Genomic DNA, 15,944 nt, shown 5'->3' with positions numbered 1-15,944 from the left:
GGGGGGGGAATTAAATACAGTGTAAGTCAAAAAGAATGTGATTAGCGGCGTCTGATGCAAAATTGTACCTTTTAAATTCGGACTCTCCTGTATGGTATTTATCCAATATATTTTGAAAAATTTTCATTTTTTTGGTACTCGATGGCCAAAAAAAAATCCGCGAAACATTTTTTCTCTCAAATCAAAATTTCAGAAAGCAAAATTGTGTATTAATATTATTTTTATCAAATTCTAGAATTTAATATAAATTAAATCACATAATCAAAGAAAATTTACAAAATTGAAATAAGAAAATTAGCAATTTTCAGTTAAGTTCATTAGGTCCTCTAGTTTAATTTCTTCTAAGTATATTCTAAAGCTATAAATATACGCTACGCTATTTGTATTTGTATTTGAAAACTGAGGGGCCATTGAAAAACAACTTTTCCTTAAAAATTAGCCCAGAACTGAAAATTGCGAATTTTCAAATAACAATTTTGCGAATTTTCTGAAATTCTGTTATTCAATATTAACGAAATTTTAGAATTTGAGGAATGCTATATACTTTGGAGAAAAAAAACTCAGCGGGAGCGGTTGAGATCTAGCATTGACTCTACACAGTACAGAATAAGAAATTAAGAAGAAATTTACAATTTGTTCAACCGCTAAATCCCACTTTTTCAACAAATGAAATATAATTTTTCATGAATAACTTTTTCAGAATTTTTAGCAACTTTTTTGCTTTCAACCACTGCTTTTCAGATTTTTCAGCAACTTTTTTTGATTTCAACCGCTGGTTTTCAGATTTTTCGGCAAATTGTTTTTTTTTTGTAACCGCCGGTATTCAGATTTTTCAGAACTTTTTTACTTTCAACCGCTGTTTTAAGGATTTTTCATTAACTTTTTTGCTTACAACCGTTTTCAGATATTTCAGCAACTTTTTTGCTTTCAACCGCTTGTTTAAAGATTTTTCAGCAACTTTTAACTTTCAACCGCTGATTTTAAGAATTTTCAGCAACTTTTGTTGAAAGCAAAAAGTTGCTGAAAAATCTTAAACCCAGCGGTTGAAAGCAAAAAAGTTGTTAAAAAATCTTAAAACCAGTTGTTAAAAGAAAACATTTTTTATGAAAAACTGTTTTCCAGTGGTTAAAGCAACCCAGAGGTTTAAAGCAAAAAAGTTGCTGAAAAATCCTGAACCTAGCGGTTAAAAGCAAAAAAGTTGCCGAAAAATCTTAAAACCTGTGGTGGAAAGAAATCGTCTTTCATAAAAAAATTATTTTCCATGGTGGTTAAAAGCAACCCAGTGCAAGTAGTTAAAAGGAAAAAAGTTGCTGAAAAGTCTTTAACCCAGCGGTTAAAAGCAAAAAATTGTGTTTAACTACTAAAAAATTTTAAAAAGTGAATAAAAATATGAAAGACAAAAAAACAAAAATTTATTTTTTTTAAAAATTTTAAGTTTGAGAAAAAAGACGCATTTCTTATTCTGAATTGCGTAGAGTCAAGGCTAGATCTCAACCGCTCATTCAACCGCTCCCGCTGAGTTTTTTTCTCCAAAGTATATATCATTCGAATTTGAGTAACAAAAAAAATTCTAAAAATATTGAAAATAATAGCATACAAGAGAGTTGCACAAAAAAAGTACAATTTTGAACCAGACGCCGATAATGACTTTATTTTTACTTACCCTATATATTTTTATATTTTTAATTTTGATGAATTTTTAAATATATCATTTCTAATTGACTTGAGAAATATTTAAGCGTTGTTATTTCTGAAATAACAACAATTTTCACCAATTAATTCGTTAAAAAAATACAGAATGACGGTTGAAGGGGGTGAAGAGGAGGATATAATTGCCGAACCTGAGTAGGACGTCTATATGTTTTGATGGAATATCCTAAAAGTATTTATGTCAGGACAAGGGGTGTGAATTTTCTTTGAACAATCATTCCCCCTTCAAAAATGTTTTGCTTTCCCGGAAGTCTGCACAGAGCGGAAATTTTCTTTTAGGGTTATAATTGCTGAATTAAGGATATTACGAGGAAAAATGATTTTTAAGGTAAGATATTTTTGGGACAAAAAGTATGGAAAAGGATGCAAATTTTTGAATATGCAAATTAAATACTTTTATTTAATGTAACATTAAATTTATCACTAAACATTGTAATTTTTATTATAATGTAGCGAAAAAATGGCTGCCCCCAAGGAGAAGGGGAAATTTATTTATTTAAAATATTTAGAGATAAAAAACCTTCAAACTTGTACAGTCGTCGTCCTGTAGATCAAGACAATAAAGACGACTTACTATTTCAATTTATACAAGCTTTCAAACAGCTAGGAATGAACGATAAATGGAAACTAACAGAAGCTGTCAATTAACAGATTCTTTAAATGTTCACTCACTTGCAATTATTATTTGGAAAAATCTCGCTATAAATCAAACCTGGATAGAAACGTCGTCTAGTGTGTTGATATAAACAGTATCAAAAAGGTGAAGAGTGAAAGAATAGTTTAACAACAAAATATATTGACCTGCATATATATATAAGGATGAAGCTGACCGGACAGTGCTCCGCTGCGGTCAAATAATCCTGCAAAGAACGTTGAGCAGATAGACAGAACAAGACGGTGAGCTCGGAACGTCCTGTCAGCTGTTCCAATAACTACATCTGTCAGCCCACTTGTACTGAAGAGATTAGCTGCCGCTGACAAGATGGAAGTTGAGTGCTCGTTCCATTTCAGGGTTAAGTTGTCACCCATTTTGATTCTACTCGTTTCCCCTGCTGATAAGAATCAAATCAATTCTCAGGAGTAGTTGAAGAAAGTTGAGGAAATGGTTCATGTTGAGGAAATGGTTCATGTTGAGAAAATGGTTCAAGATGAGGAAATGGTTCAAGTTGAGGAAATGGTTCAAGACAAGGAAATGGTTAAGCTGGTTTAATTGGTTTAATTGGTTCAAGATCAGAAAATGGGTGAAGTTGATGAAAAAGTTCAAGTTGAGCAAATGGTTCAGGTTGAGGAAAGGTTTCAAGATAAGGAAATGGTTGGGTTGGTCTCTAGAAAAGACCCCTTTACTTGCTTTAAAATTGAATTTCCAAACACTAAACGCTGTTTAAGGGAGATAAACAAGAACAAACACAGAATGTTAGCGAAAAAAAAGTTAGAAATTCCACCAAATATCATTAAAATTTCATTAAATTTGGTGTGTTTACAGAGTTTGTATAAAGTTTGTTAATCTAACAACCATCACATATTTTAAATACTACCTCATATAACTACAACTACGGTTGAGTATAAATGGTTGGTGGTTTAGAACCAATCCTGGCTCCTTACAGCTCCTACCAGCTGCCTCCTTGAAACAGGAATAGGATTCTACCTGCCTCCTCCTGACAATATTTTCTCCCGCCATCCTATCTTCAAGAAAATCGACGAAATATGCAATAAATTGGCACATTTTCTGCAATAAAAATAAAGTACTTATCATGAACCCAAATATGACATTACAACAGTCGAAAATGTCAAAAATTTTAAGATCACTTTAGATTTCCCGCTCAATTTAGTATTACTACTCGAGACTCGCCTTTAATAGGAAAGAACACAACAGTCTGTGATTGGTTGGAAAAATTCCGTTCTAGAATTCCACCAATCAAAACGATGTATTTAATTTAGAAAGGGGGATTAATGTATACGCCATATTCTTCCAATTTAGTTCCTGGCAACAAAAACTTAATAGAATTTTATTAATTCTGCGTTCGGTTAAGATTTAAAAAAAAGAATTTCTTAACTTTTTGGTGATATGGATTAGTTAAAAATAAATAAATTACGTAATAAATTAACGTATTATTAAAGTTTTAATCGCATTGTTAAATTATATATACAATTATTACGCTTCATTTACTGGGATTCTGAAAAATGGAATATAAACGGGAAAAAATATCTTTTTACTGAAGAAAAAATCAGAAAAATAAATATTTACAAAATAAAAAATTGAACGGCCCACCCGATAAACGCGCAATGCCCCGTAATTATGAAGTAGAAAGGAATCAGCTGATAATCTGTAATTCTCCGCTAGAGGACTCTGTAGTCTGTTGTGCCTTGCCACTGATCAGCTGGAATTCTGTAAGACAGCGAATAGTCACGAACAACCATGGCTGCCTTGATCAAGAATTGTAGTCGGCTTCTTATAAAGGTTTCAATTTATTTAATTATTTTAAAAGGTATTTTACAAAACTACTGTTATTTTGGAATTTAAATTTTGAGTCGCCGAAAAGTACTATTAGTTTTTACGGCACGTTTTATTTTAAGGTTTATGGAAATGAGTATTGGGTATATTCCTAGAGAACGATTTTTGGACCCCCCCAGCTGGNNNNATTAATTTTTGGGTTTATAGCTAAACAAGAGACTCCACCTTTGGAACTTTTTATTATTATTGTCCAATGTCAAGTTTATATTCTTGAGATAATTATTTATAAAATTTCTAAATACAGACTTGATTTGGATAAATACTGCATTACATGATTTTTTCAAACTCAGATGTTCTTGAACAAATATAAAGGCTCTGTTAAATATTTTATATCTTCATCATGTTTGTCAAGATTACAAACTGTGGAAGAAGATTTTCCTCTTCGCTGCCTGCCCCATCATCGTCCTGGGACACGTGAATGCATTCGGAATGGGAGAGGAGCATTCCAGACCAGAGTTCATTGAGTACGACTATCTTCGCATCAGGACAAAGGTACAGTACACGTATAAGTGATGAGCAAAGATCAATTGAAATACAAGGAGGGTACTGTCAATATTTCATATTTGTGCGGGGAGTAAGGATTAAAAAGCAACATAATTTTTCTTTTAAAGGGAGTGTTCACCAAAAATGAAAGGAGGTATAGGCTTAATGCGATAAAAAAGCGCTTTTGATCACTACTAATCTTACTTCTATCTGTTGCGTCTATAAGGAGAAAATTGTTAAAACCAACTTAAACCGAAGAACGTAACGTCAATACAAATGCAGAAAGTTGCAACATATAACTCGGATCGTAAAAAAAAAAAAATAAATAAATAAATAAAATTATTCCAAACAAATTGTTCAATTATTACAACCGATAATCATCGATATTTTTTCGACGCATTCGTATTTAGTTGATATTTCATAATATTTTCTATTTTTATGATCTGATAGTTACTTTTATACCAGTTTCGAGGATTTTTGATAATGAAGACGAAATTTTCATATTTTTCAGGAATGTTCGAAAATCCAGCGCCAGAGTAATATCTTTAAAAAACGAAATCAAAAATATTATAAAATATAAACTATTTACAAATATCTTAAAAAAACTAAATCAAAAATATTATAAATATAAACTATTTACAAATGTGGCGAAAGATTATCGATGACTATCTGAATGATTTGTTTGAAATTAATTTGATTTTTTACGGTCTAAGATCGTATGTTGCAATTTTCTCTATTTGTATGATCGCTAAGTTATTCGGTATGAGACGTCTTTAACAATTTTCTCCTTTTAGACGCAACAGATAGAAGTAAGATTAATAGCGATCAAAAGCGCTTTTTTATCACATTAAGCCTATACCCCGTTTCATTTTTCGCGAACACTCCCTTTAATAAGTGAAATAAACATCAAGCATACTGACGTATATCATAGGGTATAAATAAGGAAAGAAGATAACTGTAAGGTGGGAAGGAAAGGCTTTTATTTGATAGTTTGGTAGGGCCAGAAATGATCAGAAAATTGAAATCGAACCCAACTAAAACCCAAAATTTGATATACATGATGAATGGGTTTTACAATGAACATGGTTTAGGGGGGTTAAAAAATCGACGNGCTTCGCCCCTGATCGCATCGCGGACATCTCAGGTCATCAGATTTCTAGTTTATTAGAGAACTTATTAGAAGGATATTATTTTATCATATTTAGAAGTTTCCCTGGGGCGATGGAAACCATTCCCTTTTCCATAATCCACACGCCAACGCTCTTCCAGCTGGATATGAAGATCATTAACTAGTAGTTGTAAGCAATCATATTGCTGCTGCTTTAGATAACTAACAATATACAGAGGCCGAATTTAAAGAATTTGAGCCGCTGCTCAAATTTGGTTGGTTTTACTTAGAATTGTGTTCAATTTTTCAAGATTTAGGCTGGCGTTCAATTCAAACCTGTTTTTGGGGGATTTGAGACACGACTTAAATTCATTAAATTCGGACACAGGAGTGTTAATGTCAATGTTAAGTTCAACCTAAGCTCGAACCGAAGTTGAATATTGAGAACTTACTCCGAATAGGAAACATCTAAAATGAATGATCCGTGATTAAAAAAGACTTCGACGACGTTTAAGCAATTCTATTAATATTTGATATCATTAGAATGCAGAGCTTCAAAATCAATTAAGCGATATTGGTCTGTGTACACTGCACAATGGATGTATTTCATTTATATTTGACTATTTAAAAAAAAATTGGATTTTAAGTAAATTATCGGTGATATCTAAATCATTTTACGATTGAAACAATCTTTGTGATGGGTTTTTGTCAATTTTGTATGAAGATAATTTTTTTTCGTAAAAAAACCTTCGACAAAGGTAATTTATTTCATATAAAGGTTGGACGTTATCTATGAAAACAACGGATCTAAATGTTGAATTATTTCGATATAATCATCTGTTGAATATTCAAGTCTCCTGAAGTTCCTTGATATACTTTTGTATACTTTATCGCTCTTATTAATGATTTTGATCTTGTTTTATTATTGAATCCGTAATCTTTTTTAATCATCCCCCTTTATTTTTTTAACAAATTTCAACCTCCCTCCAGATCTTCTTTTTGTCATCTTTCTGTTATAGTTTGGAATCCGGAGCCATGGTTAAGACTATTTTTGTTTCCTATATCCCATCAACCTTAACTAACACGTGAGTTTCTACCCGATGATACTAACTCAATCCAACCTTGTGTCGTCGCCTAACAACCCAGTCTTCCAGACAATGCATTCTGTTATTAAGTGTCCCTAGTCCCTAGTATCTGAATGATGTTGCAGTTTCAATATATTGTTTAGAAGTTTCCCTGGGGAGATGGAAACCACAGCTTAATCCACAACCCCCACCTCAATGCTCTTCCCAGCGGATACGAGACTGAGGATCATCATTAGGTACCAGAGAACGGGTATACATTTTCCACCAAGGGGAGGGGGGGGGATAATATAACATGTACAATGTGCATATTAAGGAAAATTTTTAAAGATGGGTGTTTGTAGTTTAACCCTATTTTTCAATCATTTTCCTTAAATTAACAACCACCAAATATTTTGTTGACGACAACAGTGCTAAGGATCCGGATCCGCAAAAATATACGGATCTACGGATCCGGATCCAAGGGGTAAAATATCAACCAAAAACTGCCAAAAAAAACCTTTTTTTCTCCTAAAGCCAAAATCTGAACTTTGAGGGAGAAAAAAGAGAGATTGTAAAAATTTCCTCATTTTTGAATGGTTCATCAAGTTTTAGGATAAAAATATGCGAAATAAAATAAAACAAAATTTTTATAATTGTTTTTTGTTAAAAGATTCAGTAAATCTTTTAGAAATGGCCTGAATCCGGATTCATTTTTTCCCAGTGCGGATCCAGGATCAAAATTAAATGGATCCTAAGCACTGGTTGAAAAATATTGATCTGTTATAAATTGTTTTTGTTTCAGATTCCTGTGTCTTATTTCTCCCCCAGACCATCGGAAACATTATTATGTAGTCTCTACGTAGTTACATCTTGAAAAAAAATAAATAAATAAAAACAAACACAGAACTTCGTAAATGTAAATTGTCCTTATTGGCAAAAAGGGGTTTCACTCTTGCAGATATATATATATATCCCTTCTAACTACTTCTTACTACTTCTTACTACTTCTTACTACTTCTTACTACTTCTTACTTCGTACTTCGTACTTCTTACTTACTTCTTCTTACTTCTTACTTCTTACTTCTTACTTCTTACTTCTTACTTCTTACTTCTTACTTCTTACTTCTTACTTCTTTGAGGGTCACTTGAATTTACGCTTACAGATTTCTGCAGGCAAATCTGTCCTCAGCAAGCAAATAAACCAAAATCTATTTGAACCTTTTTTGGGAGATTTGTTACGAGAAATGAGATGTAGGGAGGGAACCCCCGAACGCAATGAGCCTCCGCTGTGCAGACATGCAGTAATTAGCATGCGCAATACATTAAAATGTGCCTGTGAAATTCAGGAGATAACCTTGTGTTTTAAATTTAAATAAAAGATATTTTACAAAATTTTCGTACTAGTGGCATGAAAGGTTTCTCAAATATGAGAAGTTTTTATCAATTATCATAAATAGTGCCTAATTATGACCAATAAAGTTGTATATAAAACTTTAAACATCTTTTACATGAAATGGAAAATATTTTGAGAAAAAAAATGGAATTTCATCTTTTATAATCTTTGATTTAAGCGATACATTTTTTTTACTTCAAATTAAATCTAGAAAATTTGTATCATTTATTTAAATTTTAACATTTTTCATAAAAGGTACTGTATATATCAAAGATTACAACAAAACAAACTAAGTTTACTGCAGAAATATTTTTCCAATTATCTTTTTTCTGCGTAAGAAATGTTTAATGTTCTATATACAACTTTATTAGTCATAATCAGGCAAGGGCGTATACAAGGGTATACCTGTAATGGGGGGCGTACCCACTAGAACTCGAGAGCTTTCACACTTTTCAATCTTAATTTAAGAGTTAAGAACATAAAGAAATATTTAGCTCATCCTTCTCTGCACAAAGAAGATTGTATTAGTGGACCAATGACAGAAGTTTGAATGAAAAATCTATTTAGTATGCACATCCAACCTTATGTTTGGCTTGGCTTGAGTTTGAAGGTATTAAAAGACTAATTTTTTTTATTATTTTTTTTTCAGATTTAATTTACTTTACTCATCGCAAACCTGTTTTGTAATCTTGCTTTTTACTACAAACTAGCTGAAGTGCCAGGCGTTGCCAGTGGAATTTTAAAAATCAAATTAAGACAAAAAACTTTTAATTTATTTAGCTTATGTCACAGTTATCCCCAAGGGTATCTGTGAGTTTCCTTACTAAAATTCAGCCCATTTGATTCAGCCGTTTGGCCAGCCATAGCAAACATATAAATGAACGAAAAGCTTTTTATGTCAAAGATTACAATTGTACTCATACTTTTTTTCAAAACAGAAAATTTTACAAGTCATAATTATTTTCTGGATTTTGTCCTTTTTTCATCTCATAGAATCTAAGTGGAAGTCAGGTAAGTTTTGTTTGAAGGAAAGATAAGTATAGAACATGCAAGGTAATTGGACTGTTAGTGAACCTACTTCTGCCTGAATATCCAAGAAGCCAAATGTTTTCAATTTATAGTTCAAATTTTGCCCCCCCCCCCTTAGAAGCTCCTAGGGGGGTAAAGGCAAAAAAAGATTTTGCCGCTTCGCGTAAATTTCGCTTCTCTCTAGAACTATTGCTGCATAGTGTACTGTATACTCCCTTGTAATTAGGCACTATTTATGATAATTGATAAATTATTCTCATCTTTGAGAAACCTCTCATGCCAGTATGTCGAAAAATTTGTAAAACTTGTTTTTAAACTTAAGACACATGGCGGTAGGGGGGTTCCCTCCCTCGCTAAGTTAAACTTGTTAACACCAAATATCCTTAGACTTTTAAATACGGCGTGCTAAACGTCAAATTTTTTTCAAATATACTTATGATAATTGTCCGATTTTTGTACCCCATCCATTTTCCGTGAATTCATAAGTTTTGTATTTGGAAGACGAGTTTTCTTCTCGAAGAAATTACCGTCTAAACCAAGGTTATAACCTTAGTCTAAACAAATACAGATCAGTACATTTGAGCTAAAAACTTTAGAATAAGATATCCTTAATCCTGATCGTTAATCTGAGTATCCATTGTACCCACTTTTGATTTTATTCTTAATCCTCTTTTTTGGATATCTCTACTGTATAAAAGTTACGTTTGATAACAATTACAGATACTAGGACTATCATCATTTTTAACGAGTCTTAAGATACATTAATCCAAAACTTACATTTATTTAATCGATATTTAGTTCAATTGATATAACACAATTAACACCAGAAAAAACTGGTTTTTAAAAAGTTAAAGAGTACATCAATTAATATGATACCCTGATTGGTTGAATTTTATACTTCTTTCTTGGGTATCGAATGTGTATTAAAATAATCTCAGAGCTGGGAACTTTTGAATGGTGGATATCGGGATTAAGGCTTAATCCACTCTTTTTCTTAATCTGGAGATTAACATAATCTTGCAAGATTATCTTAAAAGTGTATGAAAAACGATAAAATTCAAATTGATATTTATTTATCTGAGAAACTGTAGCAGCCAATCAGAGAAAAGCGGGCAACCAATAAAAGAACAGAAATATTCTCATTGGAGAAAACAATTAACGGATATCCAAGGAGAGAGAAAAAGAGTGGATTAAGGACTAAAATGAAAAGTTTCCACAGTGGATATTCGGATCAAGAAGTCAGGATTAAAGTTTATCCATTCTAAAGTTTTCAGCTCAGGTTTAGTAAAACCAGAAGTTTAAGCATTAATCTTGATATTCATCATTTTAAAGTTTTCAGCTCAGGTGACATTGATATTAATAATATACTCCTGAATTTTACTATGGGGATAACATTTCAGAGATGATAATTCTATCAGTAATATTTCTATTTTTGATTTATACCCCAAATGATCACTTTAATAACTACAGTCAAAGAAAATAAAAATTTTAAAAAATGTACTTTACTGGCCATAGAGCACCACATCTTTACAAGCAATTTTCTTCAGCACAATTACTAAATACTTCTTTAAGTGTTGTATTATAGATATTTAGGCAACATTTTCCCCTTCCATGCCTACAGATGTTAACGTTTTCATTTTTCAGAAAAACGATCGTTTCGTTATGAAAACGACGACGAAAAATCGAAAACGAAACGATTGTTTTTAAAAATGATTGCTTTTTTAAAAAGTTCGTTTTTAAAAAATGGTCGTTTTTAATACGATCGTTTTTCAAATCGATCGTTTTTGTAAAATTCGTCGTTTCGTTAACGATCGTTAACGACGACCCTTCGTTAACGACAACCCTTCGTTAACGACGACCCCTTTGTTAACGATCGTTAACGGAGAGAGGAAACCGACCTGAAGGGCATCTGTACTTATCATTGAGTAGTTTTTAAGAAAATATCAAGTAATTTTAACTCCCCCACAACTGTTAAACTTCATGTATGACGACATTCAATAAAGTTGCACGTAATTTTTTTCTAAAAACGACCGTTTTATAAAGTTCGTCGTTTCGTTAACGATAGTTAACGACAACCTTTTGTTAACGATCGTTAACGACGACCCTTCGTTAACGATCGTTTAAGACGACCCTTCGTTAACGATTGTTAACGACGACCCTTCTTTAACGATCGTTAACATAATTGTCGATAAAAAAAATTTCAAAAACGATCGTTTTTTTAAAAACAATTGTGTAAATAACGGTCGCAAATCGTTTTAATAAAAACTATCGTTTTCAAAAACGATCGCTATTCGTTTTCTAAAAGTTCAAAACGAGTGAGTCGTTTTTAAAAACGATCGTTTTTTTCCGAAAACGAAACGATCGTTTTTGAAAACGAAACAAAAAACGATCGTTTACAAAAACGATTAACAACCCTTTCCATGCCACATACTACCTTTTTTATCTATTGCCATAAGCCACAACCGTTCAGTCTTCAATGCCACAACATTTGCGTCTTCGGCTATTTTTTCATTTTCAAATGGTAAATTTAGTGCAATGAAATTGCGATTTCTTTCTTTCATTCTTTGTGGGTCACCCTGTATAAAAAAATGTCATCAAGATTAAGCTAAAGCTGATTCAAATCGAACCATACATTTAAACATTAAACTTCAACAAAATCTGTATAATTCTGAGGTCTTGTGTACACAAAGGATGAGACTGTAAACGATAAAGTGATTTAGCCTTACAAGGATTTACTTCATGATATGGCAAAGAAAGAAACAATTTTCAAGTGGCAGGAAATCAAGGCTGTAAAAATAGAGGCTATAAATTCCGTTAAGTTAGGCAATCCTGACACCCCATGAACTAGCTGTGTAACAGTGGTTGGACACCCTGTACTATTTGGGTAACAGTGGTTGGACACCCTGGTTGTGAGGGGGGGGGCGAAATTAAATTTTTTAAGGGTTTTGTGGGGGGGGGGGGCTCTAAATAGTTAAGATATGAAAGCCCTTAAAATACACTTGATATTATCCGTTCTGACCGGTTGAATGAGAGCCCGGATATCTGAGAAAACACACGAATACCTCCGGACCCTGGGGACTACAGGAAATAGGGTCTGGTAACATAAAATCATCGTCATCGGAGTCTTTAAAGGGACTGTAAACGTAATTTCAAGTGATCCTCCATGCGAAAATGCCAATGCCCGATTTACAAAGAAACCCTTACAACCTTACACTGATTAAAAATGTGGAAGATACCATCGTTTTTCTGAATCGGAAAGTGTTTAACTTCAAAAAGCTTCTCCATTGCTTCTTATAAGCAAGAAATGCGCAAGCCACTTTCGCAGAGAGTCACAAATGAAAATAAACAAAAATATGGATATCTAATTCATACTTGATCAGACAAAAAGCTTTTACGGGTACTTGTAAATCGGGTAATGTGATGTTTGCCTGGAGACTCACTTCAAACTAAGCTGGGGAAATTATAATGTTTCCCCCACTAACAGAATAATTATACATTCCTTTATACAAAGCTTTATAAGATAAGATAAAAATTGCTAAAAATACACATACAAGTTATAATGTTACAGGCAAAAAATCTGCAACTATTTTTATATTGTTTACTAAATTTATGCAATTGTAGCAATTAGGTGGATATTAGCTATTTGCTGTTTTGGGTATTATTCCCACCTAATTAATATTAAAACGTTTAAAATATGATGAATATTATTAGGTTTTGAAAGTTTACAATAAGTCAGGGATTACTAGTTAAATTTAGAGAGACCGAGGTGCAGCATAACAAAATAATTCATTTTTCAGTTTTAAGTTTAGTACGTTTAACAGAATAAGATTAAGCATGTACAAAAATCTACAAAGATCTATATTCGCTTTTTGCAAGAATAACAAAAGGGTTTATTGCACTTTGAGATGTAGGCGTCAAATAACATTTTAAATAAACTTTTTTTTAGAAATACCTAACTTCTTTTTAAATCAAGTGGCAGTTTATTCCATATCTTAAGAAGTGTATATGGGGGAAGATGTTCTAATGAGTCTGTATTTAAAATGTCAAATTGATAAGTTTTATGATATTAAAAAGTTTTCATTGAATCCCGCAAATCTAAATACATATTTGTACTGCAGGTCCATCTAAAAACCAAGTCTGAATATCTAAAGGTATTGGTTACTTTCAGAAAATATCAGAACGAATGGAAATTTTAACCCCGAGGGAAATACAAAATAAGTGTCCTTTTCGATGAACATTTTCATTTTAAATTAAAATAAAAATAAAATTTTTAATTAAAATTTGTTTAAAGTCTTCTCCTATAATTCCGCCAAATAATCTATAAAAATGATGTTGCTATCTGGAGGTCAAATACCTTCTATGGCCAGTAAGGGGGTTCAAAATAGAAGCTGAACACCAAAAAACCTATGATTTGATATCTCACCATTGATTTCATATTTTGACCTCCAGGATCATCTGAGGTCAATAAAGGGTCGCAGAATGAAATCGGAACACCAAAAATCATGACCCATTTTAATTGATTTAATATTTTGACGATTAGAGGTTATTATCGAAGAAAGGGCAATCTTGAGATCGGATATATGTGTTAAAAAATATAAAAACATGTCTGATTTACTTATAATAATTGAATGAAAGTGAAAAAAGTGGTATTTTCCCGTATTTTCTGAGTTCATGGAGATCAAAATGGAGGCCAATGACCTCCGGTTTTAAATTTTCTTCATTATCTTTGTAGGTGACCACAATTAGAGGCTGCACGCAAAATTTTAGCCTTCTATCTCAATTTTGAGGACAAAAACGCAGCCTGTTCAAAATTTGGTGTACTAAGTGTCTAAGTGCCCCTTAGATATCCATGTTTTTGTTTCTTTAAACTGTTGATTTTCATTTAAGGATTCTCTGCGTAAGTGACTTGTGCATTTATTGTTTCAAAAGCGATGGAGAAACTCACAGAATTAAACACTTCTCGAGTAAGAAAAGCGTTTTCGAATAGATTAAGTTTTTAAGGGGTACCTTTGGAAATCGGTCATTGCCATATTTGCACTTACAAGGTAAGGTAAGGTAAATTCAAAACATTTGGCTTTTTGGATATTAGGCATATTTATAAGATGCTTTAAAGGTACACATACAGTCCAATTACCTTAAGCATGTACTATACTTTATCTCTCCTTTAAACAAAACTAGCAGAAAAAAGTATTGTTTCTAAAATATCGACGTTTTATTATACTGTTATGTTAGTAATATTTAGTATTTAGAGTAGAGAAATTAAAAGACATTTTTGAAGATGAAAATCTAACCTAAACTTAAATTCTATGAGATAAAATAAAGGACCGAGGTCCAGAAAATGATTATGACTTGTAAAAGTTTCTGTTCTGAAAAAAAGTATGAGTACAATTGTAATCTATGACATAAAGCTTTCCGTTCATTTATATGTTTGCTATGGCTGGCCAAATGGCTGAATCAATTGTGCTGAATTTTAGTAAGGAAACTCATGGATACCCTTGGGGATGACATAAGCTAAATAAATTATAAGTTTTTTATATTAATTCGATTTTTAAAATTCCACAGGCAACGTCTGGCACTTCAGCTAGTTTGTAATAAAAAGAAAGATTACAAAACGGCGATGCAATGAAAAAAGTACAAATTAAATCCAAATAAAAAAAACTAAAAATGGTCTTTTACTACCTCCAAACTCAAGCTTTCGTGGCTTGGCATTTAAAAATAATTGTTTTACTTCGCTATCCCTGATAGCGCCTATCCGATTAGGATGAATGTGCATTCTAAATAGATTTTTCATTCGGACTTCTGTCATGGTGGCTCTGGTCAACTTGTTTAGTAAATCTTATACTAGTTGGTTAGTTACTACATATTACTACCATCTTACTACCAAATGACTATTCCTAAATATTAGTTCTTCTCTATTTAGGATGGATCTCAGCAGAGAAAACTTCACTGGATAAACTGATAACTACTATTAGACCAAATAAACTAAATTTTAAAAGAACTTTCTTTCTTTCATTAAATCTAAGACATTTTATGTATTTATACTTAATCAACGTCGCCTTGATGTTAATTTAAAATGGTCTTTTACTACCTCCAAACTCAAGCTTTCGTGGCTTGGCATTTAAAAATAATTGTTTTACTTCGCTATCCCTGATAGCGCCCATCCGATTAGGATGAATGTGCATTCTAAATAGATTTTTCATTCGGACTTCTGTCATGGTGGCTCTGGTCAACTTATATAATCTTCTTAGTGCACAGCAAACTAATTTTTTTATTCTTCACTCTTGAGTTTAAGATTTGAAAAGTTTGAAAGCTCCGAGTTCTAGCGGGGGGGGGGCTACGCCCCCCTTTACAGGTCTATGGAGGGGCACTGCCCCCCTCTTTATACGCCCTTGCACTTGAAATTACGCTTGATAATTAGGGAAAGAGTAATATAGAAGTAAATGTTTAGAATAAACAGTTTTAAAAACATGCTTTCATAACTTTTTTCCAAATTTTGACCCTGTAAGAAAATAAAGTAAAAAAAACCTAATGAACATTACTTGTCAATTCTGTATACTAGTCTCTATCAGATAGGTTTATACAATTTGTTGTAATAAAATTTCGGTCAAGAATAATATTAGTTTAAGTACTAATATAAAAGTCAAG

General features: G+C 32.2%; 1 protein-coding gene across 2 annotated transcripts in view; it reads right to left on the bottom strand.

The window, feature by feature from the left end:
• LOC111701238 (zinc finger and BTB domain-containing protein 14) overlaps positions 1-3,699 on the bottom strand; it is a gene marked incomplete in the record, with an annotated part of 5,015 nt that extends 1,316 nt beyond the window's left edge. The window contains 3 exon segments of one of the 2 annotated variants that reach the window (XM_023472430.1): positions 1,842-1,876; positions 2,512-2,759; positions 3,246-3,699. In XM_023472430.1, coding sequence (XP_023328198.1) covers positions 1,842-1,876; positions 2,512-2,739 — 263 coding nt within the window. 2 annotated transcript variants of the gene reach the window in all.
• Positions 3,700-15,944: the final 12,245 nt, after the last annotated feature.

This window comes from Eurytemora carolleeae, unplaced genomic scaffold, assembly GCF_000591075.1.
Source record: "Eurytemora carolleeae unplaced genomic scaffold, Eaff_2.0 scaffold44, whole genome shotgun sequence".
Lineage (NCBI taxonomy): Eukaryota > Metazoa > Arthropoda > Copepoda > Calanoida > Temoridae > Eurytemora > Eurytemora carolleeae.
This window is presented reverse-complemented; position numbering and strand designations above follow the sequence as displayed.